The sequence below is a fragment of the Lutra lutra genome, chromosome 9 (genome assembly GCF_902655055.1).
Source record: "Lutra lutra chromosome 9, mLutLut1.2, whole genome shotgun sequence".
Classification (NCBI taxonomy): domain Eukaryota; kingdom Metazoa; phylum Chordata; class Mammalia; order Carnivora; family Mustelidae; genus Lutra; species Lutra lutra.
Window position 1 is genome coordinate 64,504,466 of NC_062286.1, and position 15,068 is coordinate 64,519,533.

The following is a 15,068-nucleotide window of genomic DNA, read 5'->3' on the forward strand; positions in this document are numbered from 1 at the left end:
TATGTTTACAGTATGTAATTTAAACAGTTTGCATTCAGTTGTTTAAAACTTGCATATGAAATCAATAAATATGAACCAGTCTGATAGTAACTTCTCCATGGTCATGTAATGCATAGAGCATTGATACAATGCATAGAAGTTTAAAACTTTCATATTCCTTAGAAAAAAGTTGATTTGATTGGGAAGCAAAAACTTGAACAGTGTGACAGTTTTGAGAAAGGTGAAGTCCTTTTGAAGATTCATTTATTTGAGAGAGTTCACGTGCTTGTGCATGCATATGCAAGTGGGGAGTGGGGCAGAGAGAGAGGGCGGAGAGAATCTCAAGCAGACTCCGAGACCTTGGTGGGGCTCAATCTCAAGACTCCTGAGATCATGACCTGAACTGAAACCAAGAGTTGGACACTAAACCAACTGAGCCACCCGGGCACCCCTAGGAAGATGAAGTCCTTTTGGGCTGCAGATGATTTAGGAAGGTTCTTCCTAAAGGAGGTGGGTATTGGGATAAGCTAGGAAGGAATGTAGAGAGTCTTAAAAGGCAGTGGTGGAAGTAAGTTTGTAGTGATGGAAATGTGTAGTTCATCTTTGGACTTTGTAGTAGATCAGTTGCTCACAGAAGAGAATAGAAACCAGGGCCAGACTGAAAGGTCTTTCCTACTAGACTAAGGATTCTGTATATGCAAGTGATGGGGACTCACTATTTTTGAGCAAGGGGTTGATAGGATTTTAAAAGTATCTAGGAAGATTGGGGCACCTGGGTGGCTCAGTCGGTTAAGTACCCGACTCTTGGTTTTGGCTTAGTTGTGATCTCAGGGCTTGAGCTCAAGTCCCATGTTGGGCTCCCCACTCAGCAGGGAGTCTGGGACTATCCCTTTCCCTCTGCCCCTCCTACTCATGCTCTCTCTCTCTCTAAAATACGTAAATCTTAAAAAAAAAAAAAAGTACTTAGGAAGATTAATTTAGTCATGAAAGGCAGAATAGATTGATGTACAGAAGATACAAGAAGTAAAGACACCAATTAGGGAGATTGTTTTTTGAAGTAGTTAATGCTTAAACCTGAGGGTGGTAATGAAGATGAAATTGATGCTTTATTAAAACATGAAGATCTTTAGTCTGCCTTTTGATGTTATTGCTACATATATGCCTCTAGGTATTTAAAGAAAAACTATGTAACCTAAGCTTTTAGTCAAAGTAAATACTGTATTTCAAGAAAAACAAAGCAAATTTGTTTTGTCTGTCTGTACTGATACCATTCAGCTTTTAACAGGAACAGTGGAAACCTCTATGAATCTTAAGTATTAGCATCCTTTTTCAAAGGTTTTAAAAATTTAATTCAAGTGTAGTGCCATTTTATTGTAAGCAGCAACTTATAAAGAAATGCAGCAAGTGATAAATACAAAGTTAAGTGCCAGAAATATATATTCTTTAGATTTTATATTTGTTTTTCTATTTCTTTGTCAATTTTAGAATATGTCTATTTAAGTAATAACACCAAAACTTCTAAATACAAATTTTAAATGTGATTTCATAACTTCAAAAATTGAGCTTTTCACTGATTTTCCTAAATTTATTACTTACATGAACTTATATCTTATTTAAATGAATGAAACTGTTTACTCCATATTGTCTAAATTGAGAGACCCAACTTTATAATAAAGCAGAGCATTTGAAATAGACTTTTTTCAGAAAAATTGATTTTGATATTACTTGTAAGATTTTATCACTTTTCCCTCTTCCTTTAATAATCTCTTCCATAGACCAAACACTAAGATACTCTTTCCTATTGTGGATAGAAATACATTGTATTAGTAAGGATACAAGCTGAGCTACCATTAACAAAGAGAACCCTAAATTCTCAGTGTTCCAAACAAGGTTAGAATTTTATTCATCTCTCTCATTTAACAGTTGAGAGGTAGGCAGATGGCCAAGATTGAGTTGGGAGCTCTGTTCCACAGGGTCATCTAAGAATCCATGTTTATTTTGTTTCTCAATCATCAGCCTGGCTGCATTATTAAGTACATAGGTCTTAGCCATATGTGGCTATTGACATTGACATTTATATTTAAATTACATTAACAATTCAGGGTCCATACCAGCTGTATTTTGAGTTCTTCATAGCCACACATGGCCATGGTTACTATTTTGGACAGTGCAGAGAGAGACCACTTCCATCACTGCAGAAGGTTCTGTTGGTCAGAGCTGCTCTGAGCGTTGTGCTTGTCTGCATGGTCTTTGCTGGCTCTCATTGGCCCAAGTTTTAGTCTGTAGGTAGGGAAGATGAGAGGGGTGTGGGGAGAAGGCACAGTTCTGTTATAAATGATTCAAGAGATGCACATATCCCTGCTGCTTACAGTTCTTTGACCAAGATTTATTGATATGCTGACACCCAAGGGCAGCTGGAAGGGTTGTTAGCTGAGTGGAATGTACCCTGCTAAAATTTGGTTTAGTTAGGGGTGCTGTGGAGGCAGGGATCCTGTTACCAAAAGGAAGGAGGTGAGAATAGATAGCAGAGGACATTTTGCAATCTAGGTCAGGTGTACCAAAGGGTTAATAATTACAGTAAGGTTTCTTCCTGTCCCTCATACAAAGTAGACAGGGAGTCAGCATGGGTAAAATGTTTAATTTGAAATGACTGTGCTGAGATTAACCCATAATTATACATTTTTTGCTGCTTTATTTGAATTAGTTCTTAAAAGTTCAAGATTAACATGATCATTTTGACTGCAAGGCCATATTTGGAGCATGACAGTGTTTATCTCTAAGGTATTATTTCTGTCTTAAATATTGTGGGAAGATGATTTTTTTGTGTGATTGTGTAAAGACTAGAATTTTTGTTTATTTCTATCTTGTAGGTGTTCAATAATGATTTCTAGTATATTGATGATGAGCAGAAATGTGAAGCATGAGAAGTACTAGGTGGTGACTTAGTCGTTCCTCCTCTCGCCATCCGTTCTTGCTTTCTGTGTGCATATTTATCTGACTCTTTAGACAGACACTCTGAAATGTTCATGTGTACAACTTCAGTATTTCTAAATAGTATGGCTTTTTCAGTGTAACTTACCAGTCTTAGAAATTCTGTACTGATTACTATAATAAAAATGGATTCAGCTCGTATACCACCTTTTCTCTCCCTTCTTCACTATTATTCTTCTATTCACCTTAAAATTTCTTCATGTTCCTTCAATTAAAGATGTTATCTCTTCCTGTCAAATTAGCAATTACAAATTTTAGTGTTCCTAATCTTCCTCATATCTTTTCCCTTCTACCTCTCAATTTTTGTCATCTCTACTTTTTAAATTGCTGTGGCCAAATATATTTACATTAATTTCTGTAGCTATAATTAAGTCTTTTAGCTTTTGTCTGTTGCTGGAGTCTAAAAATTGTGATTAGTAAGCAGTTACATTTTTAATGACTACATAAATACTTTTCACTGAAAAGCTAGTGGTAGAGCAATTGCACTTTCATCATAGCTTTATTGTTTAAAACTTAGTTTAAAATTTCTTCATCCCTTTTGGTTTCTTCTATTTTTTTATATTAATTTTGTCTTATATATAAGTCCTACCCTCTAGTCTATATATTCTACAGACTTTTTTGTCCACTATCTTTCTCTAGGAGTCTTCTTTCTTTTTCTTCTAATCTGTTTTGTTGGGACACCTGAGTGGCTCAATCGTTAAGTGTCTGCCTTCGGCTCAGGTCATGATCCCAGGGTCCTGGGATTGAGCCCTGCATCAGGCTCTCTGCTCAGCAGGGGGCCTGCTCTCCCACCCCCACCCCCCCCACCTGCCTCTCTGCCTACTTGTGATCTCTGACTGTCAAATAAATAAAACCTTTAAAGTCTTATGTTCTAAATTTTTGGGAGGAGAGGGATTTGAGATGTTTACAGATAGAGCTGTAGGAAAATGATTACATATATATATATATGTATGTATATACACATATATATATAACCATTGCTATTTTAATGTAAATATTTTTTTCTAGAATAATTTTACTTTTTGTTTTCCAGGACTCTAGACTTTTCATAGTTTCTGATATAAATTTCTTCTCTTGACAAAGATTGTTTTGTTTTGCTTTTGATTCTACTATTGAAGATATATATCTTCTTCAGATTCAGATCTGTTTTTCATTACAAGCAGTGTTCACAGCTGTTGCCCATCATTTCTTGAAATTGACCCATTTTAACCATTATATCTGGCCAGTGACTAAATGGCATATAGTGATGTTAAAAGAAATGTTTCCTAGGTTAGGAGGCTAATGTTAGTTCTGAACTCTAATGGGTCTCACCATCAGTCTGGGTGATAAGTTGTGCAATACTCTTAGGCTACTTTTTATCTTTACAAGAGAATAGTATTGTAAAAATGTCAAAAAATATCCACATGCCCAGTTCGCTAGTAAATATACTGCTAAATTTGAACCTTTTTGGCAGTAGCTTATGCTACGCAAGGGACCATATTTTTACAGAATGATATATTTCAAAGGGTATTGGTATCCGTTGTAGAAAATTCATGCATTTAGAGCAACTTAAAGCCAAAAACAATTGTGCTGTGCTATAGGTTTAAAATTATTAGTCATTTTGAATACATGTCCAGGTTAAATGTCAGAAGCTATATATTGTATGGAAAGAAAATTTATTGTTAGCAGATTAGACTGTACCTGTGCTTATATAACATTTTCCTTAGAGGATCAATTGAGTATATGAACTAATATCAGCCAGATTTTTGTACACTAACATTATTGATAATAAAGGAGAAGTTCATTGAAGGGAAAAACAAAGGAAGCATAAAAGTCTCATACTGTATGAAACTACAGAAATGGATCAAAGAGTTTGACAGGAAGTTTAATGTGTACATAAGCAGAGGCTGACAGCAACATGCTGTGTGTGCCAAAGGTTCCAGTGATGGAAAACCGAAACATAGTGCTCACTGACCACAGCATGAGCCTTGACACACATTGTAAATAATCCAGAGATCTATGACTGCATTAAGCACCAGGCTGGTGTATTAACGGCAGTAAATCTATAGCTGCATAAAGGGCTGGCATGTAGAAATTCCTCTGATTAATTTTTGTAATGGATTCATAGGAATACAGCAAATATTTTCATTTTGAATCCTACCATCCTCCAACTTCCCCTCCCCCCATCTTTGTCCTCCCTAGTATGATCATTTTTTATTTCCTTCTGTTCACCAGACTTGTATATGTGGATACTTGTCTCAGTACCATCAAGTTAAAAGCTGAAGATGCTTCTGGTAGAAAGCATCTAATAACTCTCAAGTTGAAGGCAAAGGTATGTGCTTCATTAAACTGTTATTATGGTCAGGAAATACTCTGTGAAATGAACTCTGAATGTTTTCAATGTAGGAAGTGCTAATAGCTTCTGAAAAGGCATCTGGCACTTTAAAAATTTTATTTTGGAAAGCTCAAAAAATTTACCCACTAGGTTTCCAAAAGCCTAGACATGATTTTTTGTCACTCTTTTACTGCAGATTTGCTCAAAATATAGACTTCATAGTGAAGAAATACTAGAAATAAGATTGGGCAGGATCAGAGTACCTTGATGTCCTTTTTGTAATATTGTGCAAAGAAAAAATTTGAAAGTTTCCACTATCCCAAGTAAAGTTTCACTGAAGTCTCTTGTCTTCAACTTTTACTATGAACTACACTCTCCAAACACATCCATATGTATACCTTTTTATTCCTTGTTTTGGCTAAAATTTTAATTCTGTATTTTAAGAACTTGCAAAGATTATGCCTCCATTTATAGACTTTACAGGCTAGTGATCTATAATTACTAATTCTGTTGGCACAAAACATAGCTGTCTTTATGTCTTTGTTTTAGTTCTAGGTTATGAATTTTGAGAAATAAGTAGAGTAAGCAAGTTCAGCATATTAATCATTTATTTAGTAATCACTAGGGACACATTAGAATTTGAGAAAACCCGGACATTTAACTTTTTTTATTGTTCCCAGGAATCATCAATCAACTCTGGTTCAGAAGATTGTAGTATGAAAAGATCAATTGTGTTTGTCCGTTTTAAAAATGTGTCTGGCATTTAAGCTTTCCATGAGAGAAAATTAATACATAAAGCTGAACTGGGTGACGCAGAAAAGTTGGTATCTTAGAGTGCCTCTTTATCAGACAATTTGAGAAATGACTCATTCTCTCTTTTTCTCACACACAGAATATTCAGGTATAATTTTAAGATTCATGTGTGATAAGTATTGAAAATATTAGTGGGATAGAAATTTATTTGTGAAAGAAGTTACATGGATTTTTTTGTCAAAATGAATAAAAATTTATTTTTTAATTTTTAAAGGTGAGCTTTGTTTTTCCCCTTAAGATCGGGGAGAAATTTTCCTTTATTTCTCCAAAGATCACATGGGTTCTGTAATTTACTTCAGAGTTTTAATTGTTAATTAATTTAATATATAAAAATTGCCTTGCTGTTGTGAAGACCAAAATGAAAAATTTTAAATGCATCGTGTCTTGACTCGTGGTGGTGGTGGTGGTTTTTTTAATAGCCTTATTTTTACACCTTACCTTTACTAAGGAGATTCTCTGTCTAGAACTACATCTGTAAAATTTTATTATTCCAGTTAATGACTTTAGTTGGTAGTATCAAGAGGAAGGATGTAGCCATTATAATGGCCCATCCTTTTTGCTTTTTCTTATACCTTTTCAGGGTAGATAAGATGACACTTAATATTTCTGTGAAGAATGTTTCTAAGTTTTTGCAGCATTGATAACTGTGAAGCACTCTTATGGATTCCCTGGGAAGAGAGAAGAGAAAGCTTTATTTAAATTCAGAAGGAATTGAGAAAAAAATTTGTATCCAAAAAAAAAAAAAAGTGGAAATGAATGATTTTTATATTGGTATGATTTATTAGAATCTTTAATTGTATATTGAGTTCAGGTTACATAGACCGAAGTTGTATTTTAGTTGTGGTAATTTCTTTCTTCTGGAATATTTAGGTCTGGGATTGTCAGTTAAAAACAGTGATAGCTGAAGCTATATGTTAAAAGTATATAGTGCAAAATCACAATTAAAACTAAATTTTAAAGGTCAAGCTGATCTTTTTTAAACCTTAATGCAGACTTGTTTTTGTAAATATACAAACCTTTATTTCTTGGTATTTTTTGATTTACAGTAAAGGAACACATTTGTTTCATTTTTTTTTCCTGTTGAATACCTGTTCTCCCAATTCTGCCATTCCCCCTCACTGTCTCCAACCCTCAAAGAAAACAATGCCAATTTTAATTAAACAGTCCTTATTAAAAGTGAATATATAAGTCAAAAAGAAATATAATAAGGGAAATAGTTGAATTTTGTCATTTTTATAGGTGTATTTCTATGCAATACTTAAAGTACATGCTGAACTATGGGATGGAACTATTATCTTTTCTTTTAAAAAAGGAGACCAGGGCTTCTTCAGCTTTGGCCAAGATCCAAGAACTACTTGAAAAACACAGATGTGTTTCAGAGGCTGGGCACTCTGTCTGCTGGCCGTTTTTGTAATTTGCTACAGTTTGTATGTGTTTACTTTAAGGAAGCCTTACTGCTTAGATGGTCCAATCACAGAAGAGATTGGGTTAAAATTTTCCTTAGAACAACGTTCTATACAATCTAAAAAATACCATATATGACAAAAATAGTTACTTAATATTGTATGACAATTGTATTCTTTTATAGTTATTGATTTGATGGGTTCTTTTAGGTAAGATTTGAAAAACTATGTCAATTAAGAACAAGAATTACTTATTTTTCAATTAATATTCCTTTATGTGGAGCTTTCATTGTTGTTAGTTGGACTACTAAAGTAAAACTTGGCAATTAGTCTCTGGTTTTTATATACCTATACAACTTACTACTGAAAACTACCTGAATTTTGATAGTACAATATTGCATTTAGTTATCTTTGTTACAGTTTTATAATACAAAAGATTCTGAAATATCTAGGATGCTACTTAACTAATTGACGTTAAATCATCCAGAAGTATATCAGTTTTTTAATTAGGTTCTGTACAGTTATGTAAAGTTTATTGTATAAACAGAATTGATCTTGAACATGAATGTAATTAACATATAATATATTTGCATTTAGCTTACAGTAGATATACAGTAAAGCCACCTCTATAGATCAGTCTAATTTATTACATATTTGTATGTATAATTACACATAAAAATGTATTTGAATACATCATCTCAGAAATTGTGACTCATATATATGGGATCATATGGAATTTATAATCTGCTTTTTTGTTTAACTATTTGTAGGTTTGTTTTTTTTTTAATCACTATATTGAGTCCTATTTGAATGTAGGAGATCATCTTCTCTTTTAAAATGTGCTGTATGTACTAAATGACTTCCAAAGTCACAGATATTTTTCTTTGTTCATCTACTCTAAATACAGTGAGCATCTTAACTTCATACTCTTACCTAGATTGATGATTTAAGTTGATATTTTTCACTGTCAACACGAGTAGGAGCTAAAAACTCAAAATGAAGTAAATACTCCATTTTTGACCACAGAGGTCTCAAGTGTGCATTATAATTTTTACAGAATCTTAACATGTTAGAAGGAAAAGAGACTTGATAACACTTTTGCTTGAGTTCCATCAATTTTACCTATCAAACAGCTGTTGAAGTTAAATGACTTATCCAAGATCACATAAGTTAGCAGAATTGGAAACCAGAGAAATTAAGGTCTCTGTCTGCACTTATTGAGATAATTACATGACTTGTAAAGTGGCTTACAGATTGTTTCTGTAGTGATTATAGCAGTTATACTCAGAAGTACATCATCTCATATTTTGAATTGTAATAGAGTTCCTTACTAAATCTCGGCTTGACCTTTTTCTTTTTTCTTTTTCTCCAAATGAGAGCATTTTATATTTTTATTATTTCCTGTATATTTGCCTTTGTGTTATCAGTTCTGCATAGCCAGATAACCATCAGTCAGAGTATAAGTTGATAAATTTCTTTTTAGCGAATTGCTTACTATAACTAAATGTTAATTCTTTTCAAAACATTGACTTCAGATGGGCTAATGTTTGCTAAATACTATAATGATAATTTTTGGAACCCATTTGCTTATTCAGCGAAGTAGTGAGAAATAAAAGGCTGAAGAAAGTGAAAGTCTAATACTTATTTTAAGACTTTGTCGAATGAGAGCTAGGAGTTTTCCCAAATTAATTTTCTTTCGGTAAATTTTGCTTTTTAATGAAAATAAGTGAGTTTTCTTTAATTACATCTGACTTCCAGGAATCCAGAACTGGATTTTACAGAAGTCATGTAGTACAATTCTCTAATAACAAAATTGATTTTTAGAAAAACAGCCTTTTGTCTTTCTTAACTTAGTCACCTAATTTATCCTTAATGACTATCACTTTTTGTATGAAGCTGTTGAATTAATTTTTTTTATTGACCATGAAAAGGTTTTTCTTAAAACTATTATTTTTTTCTTTTTGTTTATTTGCTAGGAGTAATTGCTTTATTGTGAAAAATACGTTTTTGTAAACTTCTTGGCTCTTTTAACAGATAACTTTTTTTAAGTGGTGCCTGAGATGGAGATTAAATTTTAGATTGAAAGGAAATTAAATATTAGTCAGTTTGATCTCTCATTTTAAAGGTAAAGAAACTGAGATCCGTGTGTTTCACCCCTCAATTTACAGTTAGTAGCTGACCTGACACTGACTTAATTCATTATTCGTTACTCAAAACCTATTGCTTTGGCACCCCAAATCACCAAACTTTGTACCTCTTGAGCATAAGTTGACTTATTAGTCAGTTCTGGACATTTTCTACAATAATAGAAGCAAAATATTAACATATAATACATTTGCATTTATAAGACTTTTCCTATTCAGTTTTTCTAAAATAGTTCATGTGAAGTTGTCACGACAGAAGCAGATATGACCTAATTTTATGCCTTTTCATAGTACCCAGCAGAATCTCCAGATTGTTTCGTGGATTTTCCTGTTTCATTTTCTATTTCCTGGACACCACAGGTGAGTTCTTAGATTTATTTTAAGTAGCTGAAAAGCATATTCTATTAAAACAATACCTTATAGGTTACAGCTATAGGTTATAAATATATATTTATTTATATATATATAATAAATAGAGGTTATAGGTTACATTTTAGGTTATAAAGTGATTTTTTGTTTTTATTGTTGTAAGCATTTACTTATAAACAGAACTTTCAGAGTGCTTTCTTTCCCTGTATTTCCTAGTAGTAAATGTCCAGTTTCTCCCTCCCCTCCCACATAAACACACCATCCAGTCTTTAGGTGTTTATGCCTCATAGTAGATAAAGATGAAGTTCTATTCACAGAAATTTAATTTTAATTTAAATCATAAGGAACTCTAAAGCAGTGAGCAGTAAGTAGAAAGTTGGGTGAATTTTTCAGATTGCTGAAACTGTTAATATTGATGGCATAATATCAGAGGATCTTTTTCAGAGAAGAAATATTGCCTGACAATACAAATCACTTGCACTGAGTTTTTATTGTTTTAAAGTGGTTGTCCGTAATTCATCCTTCAGCATCGGCTATATTTTTGTATGGGCTTTGGGACATTCGTACTTGTGTAAAGAATATAGGAAATTCTTTCTTCTGCTTCTATCAGCTTAATTTCTCAAAATGTTGATACCGAAGAAGAATATGAAATTAGAAGTACACTGTAAATGGTAACACAATGTAGATGTAAGGTTTTTAATTGTATGAACACCAACATTATGTGTGTGTGATTTTTAAAGATCTGACAGAGTGCTGGTTAGATTCAGAGAACAATCTAGTCATGACAGGCATAGTCCTTCTTTCACCATGTAAATTGTGCCATTTGGTAGCAAAATGGAGAGAACATTTCTGTTCTCATCCAAAGAGCGGGGGGGAAATTCCTATTGACATTTTACAAATATTCTGTAGAGGCTACCTGTATTTTTGTTAGGAAATTTTGATGGGGTCAAGTGAAAATTTATGCCTAATTTTTAAAGTACATATATACAGTAATTGTGTATGAAGGTAGTTTTTAAAAAGACCTAACAGGATTTAAATAGTGTTGTGTAGGTTCAAATGTCATTTATTACATTAATGACACATATATATTAAAAATTATTTTTTGTATATTTTTCTTTAAAAACAATCTCCCTCCTTTAAATGGAAACTGAGAAAATGCAGCAAAAGAAAAAAGAGAGGAAAACCCCTGTAATTTGCTTTTGATATTCTGATACAGGTTATAAAAATCTAAGAAATACTGTGTTCACTTTTAAATTTTTTTTAAAAGACACTTTTCCTCTTTTTTAAATATACATTTTCTGTTTGGCGTTCCTCTTTTTAAAATAAACATTTTCCTCTTTTTAAAATATGAATTTCCTATTTGGCTCTGTAAACTTTGTTTTATGTGAGAATATGAGATAGGGCTGTACCTGGATTATATTATTCTTTCCAGATATGCTATCTCTAGATTAAATTTTAATATGTATCAGAATCCCAATTCAAAGACTGTATTTTTGACGAATTTGTAGTGTTTTTAACATAGATAAACATACAAGCTTTTCCAGCCTTAAATCTGTGAAAAAGTTTGCATCTCCACAAGAAGACTGTTTAGCGCTTATCTTATTCTGTCATTTAGCAAAATTATTTAGTGATTTCAACACACTGGGAAATCTTTGAGGGTAATTTCTTTCAAATTTGCTATCTGTATTTAACACCAGCTCAATGCCTTGCACATTTACGCATGGGATGAGTTTTAGATCTAGTTAGGTCATATAGCAAGTTTTCTGTTTTGTACTAGCTCCCAGAGAACAGAACCTAATTAGTAGTAACTGGAATGTTACTATTTTTTTTTAAATTAAAGAATATACTAAGATTCTTAGTAAATCACAGATAAAAATTTGAATACCTTTTTATCCACAACTCAGATTTGACAGATGTTAATTTTTCGTCACATTCGTTTCATTTCTAGCTCTTATCTCTCTCTCTTAGGAATAAATGTTCTACTAACAACTAAGATTTTATTCCTCTTTTCCCTTTCCTTCTCTCCCTTTCGAGGTAACCACACCTCTGAAATTGATGCATGTGCTACCCGTGCATCTTTCTTGCTACGTTTGTTCATGCCATATTCTATAGTTTTGGCTGTCTGAATTTTTTTATACAGCGTTTGAGATTTACCCGCGATCTTTGCATGTTTAATACATTAAGTGCTTTATATAGTTACATTATATGAATCCAACAGTTAATTTATTTGTTGTCCTACTGATAAGGTTGTTCACAGTTTCTTAAGTTGTGCGCTAGTGAATATCCTTACATTTCCTTGTATGTATATGAGACTCTTAGTGTGGCATATGCCTAGAGAAAATTTTGGATTGAGGGGAATGTACCTCTTTGAGATTACTAAATATTGCCAAATTGCCTTCTCAGATTGGTTGTATAAGTTTATTTCCCTACTAGAATGCATATAATATCTACTTTTCCAAATTCTTTCCAGGTCTTAGCCTGACCTTTATTCTTAACAAGAATTGAAATTATTATTACTGTGTTTATAATCTTTGCTTATTTAAAAATTTTTCTTAATTTGGATACGGATTATTGGCTATATGGGATGTATTTTCTCTCTATGGTATACTTTTTACCTTTGTATGTAATCTATTTTGTCAGTCAGAAGTTTAACTTTCAGTGTTGTCCCAAGTCTTGTCCTTGTGATTTCTGCTTTTTGTGTCTTGAATGGGAAAACCTTTCATAACTTGTTCTGAGAAGATAATTTCCTGTCATTCTTAAAGTTAATATTTTTTTCATATTTTTAATTTACACTTGCCTATTTTATATATGCACCTAGAATTTGGATGTGTCTTCATTTGTTTGGTTCTGGGGGTAATTTCAGTTTTTCTTTTATATTTGCTATTAAAATGTTTCAAAATACATTATTAATTTATTTTAGAGTCTAGCAGTACATCATAAACATTTTAGTAATAATACTACCAGTGGTATGAGCTCTTGAGTCTTTTAGAGATGATGAGAGTATTGGCAATATTAGTTTATGTTTTAAAAGTAAGCAATATCAGACTACTTTGCTGTGTATGATCTTTTTTCATTGATTTGTTGGAAATAATTCTGCTTGTGAGAATTATTTTTTCTTAACAGCTTTTTAACAGTGGTTCTTAAGCAAAATAAATGCAGTCTAGCAGCAAACTTATATTTAAGAGATTGTACATGGGTTCCAGATAATTCATTAAAAAAATAATCCTTGTCTGTTTTTGTTTTGTACATTTATTTCCTCTTTGGATTCAATGTTTCTGGACTTTAAACTTGGAAGATCTTTATTTTCCTTTCTTTTTGTGAAATAATAGGCATGGCTTTGTGGCATCCATATTAAAAATGGGTAATTTTCCTTATGGTCCCTGTCTTCCTGCTGGGTTGATAATGTTTTGATGTATTTTTCTTTTGCTCTGATGAGAGGTCTGCTGCTGCTGCTCTGACATATTCATTTGGATGAATAATTATAACTTGCACAATGTCAAGCTGAAGATGGTAGGGTTTTGTGCGTCATGACAAGCCTAGTAGCCAGTGCAGGTGTCTCACAGCATGATCAGCAACAGCCAGTGTATTCTGGCTCAGAGGAGACATTTAGAGTAGTAAGAAATCAGCACCAAGGGCAAGGCTGCTGCTACTACTGCTGCGGTGATCCTTGCCAAAGAAACACAAAGTGCTTCTCAAAGACGAGTGACTACATACCTCTTTTCAGATATTTACTTTGCTTACCCCGTAAATTTTCTTTTACGGATTTGGCATAGAATATAAGAACATCTCATTTTTATCTTAATCTACTTTCTGGCATCACAGATGCTCCATGCATCTTTAATAGCCTGCTACCTTTTGGACTTTAACATACAGGTCATATATGTGAATTTTGTTGACTAATGAGTCCATAGAATGCTCTAATGTAAGATTTTAAGTGCATTGATATTGGGGTCTATAAGAACAAAATTCATTTTCTCTAGGTCACTGACCAACCCAAAATAGGTGTTAATCTTCGTGATGCAATCTGTTAAGTGTCCAACTCTTGAATTCGGCTCAGGTCATCATATCAGGGTCTTGGGATAGAGCCCCATGTCAGGCTCTGTACTCAGCTCGGAGTCTGCTTAGGACTTATTCTCCCTCTCCCTCTGCCCCCCTTCACGTGTGTGTGTGTGCGCACATGCGTGCTCCTGCATGCACTCTTTCTCAAATAAATAAACAAATCTTTAGGGGAAAAAATGGTAGTTCTACCTATAAATGTGCCATTAAGTGCAGGCTTGGTGAAGTATCCTTGCCATGGCAGTTGGAATTTTTAGATTTGGTAGGATACAATAAGAAGTGGCCTTTATATTTTTTATCATGGAAATCTCATATTCTTAGAATAAGTCCATGAAATGCAAGAATAGCAAAACTAATGATGAAGCCTCTGGCTGATAAGCTGATGGTGAATGAAGAATTTGTAATTAAAGGAAACAGTCCTTTTACATAGCAGGGAGCATGATCCATTAGTTAGAGCAGCAGACTAGCAGTTGGGTAGCTTAGGTTCTGTTTACAGTTCAGTCATTGCCTTAATTGTATAATTTCAAACAAGTCCTGTGTCTGCCCTTTGCTTCAGTTCATATTATATGGAAATAATGAACTTTTTCATAGAGATGTTAAGAAAAATAAGTTTGATTTAAAATAAACTGTCTGGGGCGCCTGGGTGGCTCAGTGGGTTAAAGCCTCTCCCTTTAGCTCAGGTCATGATTCCAGGGTCCTGGGATCGAGCCCCACATTGGGCTCTCTGCTCAGCAGGGACCCTGCTTCCTCCTCTCTCTCTGCCTGCCTCTCTGCCTGCTTGTAATCTCTATCAAATAAATAAATAAAATCTTTAAAAAAAAATAAAATAAACTGTGCTTCAGGGGAAGAACCATCAAAATCCACTCTAAGGGTCCTGTGGAACTTCTCCTTTTTTGCTATTAGATTATTGTTCTTTCCATTTTTCCTCTTTGCTGCCTTTGTTGGAGAACTCCTAGTACTGGATTTTTGTTCACTCTTAAATTAGTTAAGTAAATACAC

General features: G+C 33.4%; 1 protein-coding gene across 2 annotated transcripts in view; it reads left to right on the forward strand.

The window, feature by feature from the left end:
* Positions 1–15,068, forward strand: part of FANCL (FA complementation group L) — a 90,842-nt gene that overhangs the window by 38,217 nt on the left and 37,557 nt on the right. For both annotated transcript variants that reach the window (XM_047744084.1, XM_047744085.1), the window contains exons 6-7: positions 5,185–5,281; positions 9,936–10,004. In XM_047744084.1, coding sequence (XP_047600040.1) covers positions 5,185–5,281; positions 9,936–10,004 — 166 coding nt within the window. The remainder of the gene's footprint in view (positions 1–5,184; positions 5,282–9,935; positions 10,005–15,068) is intronic.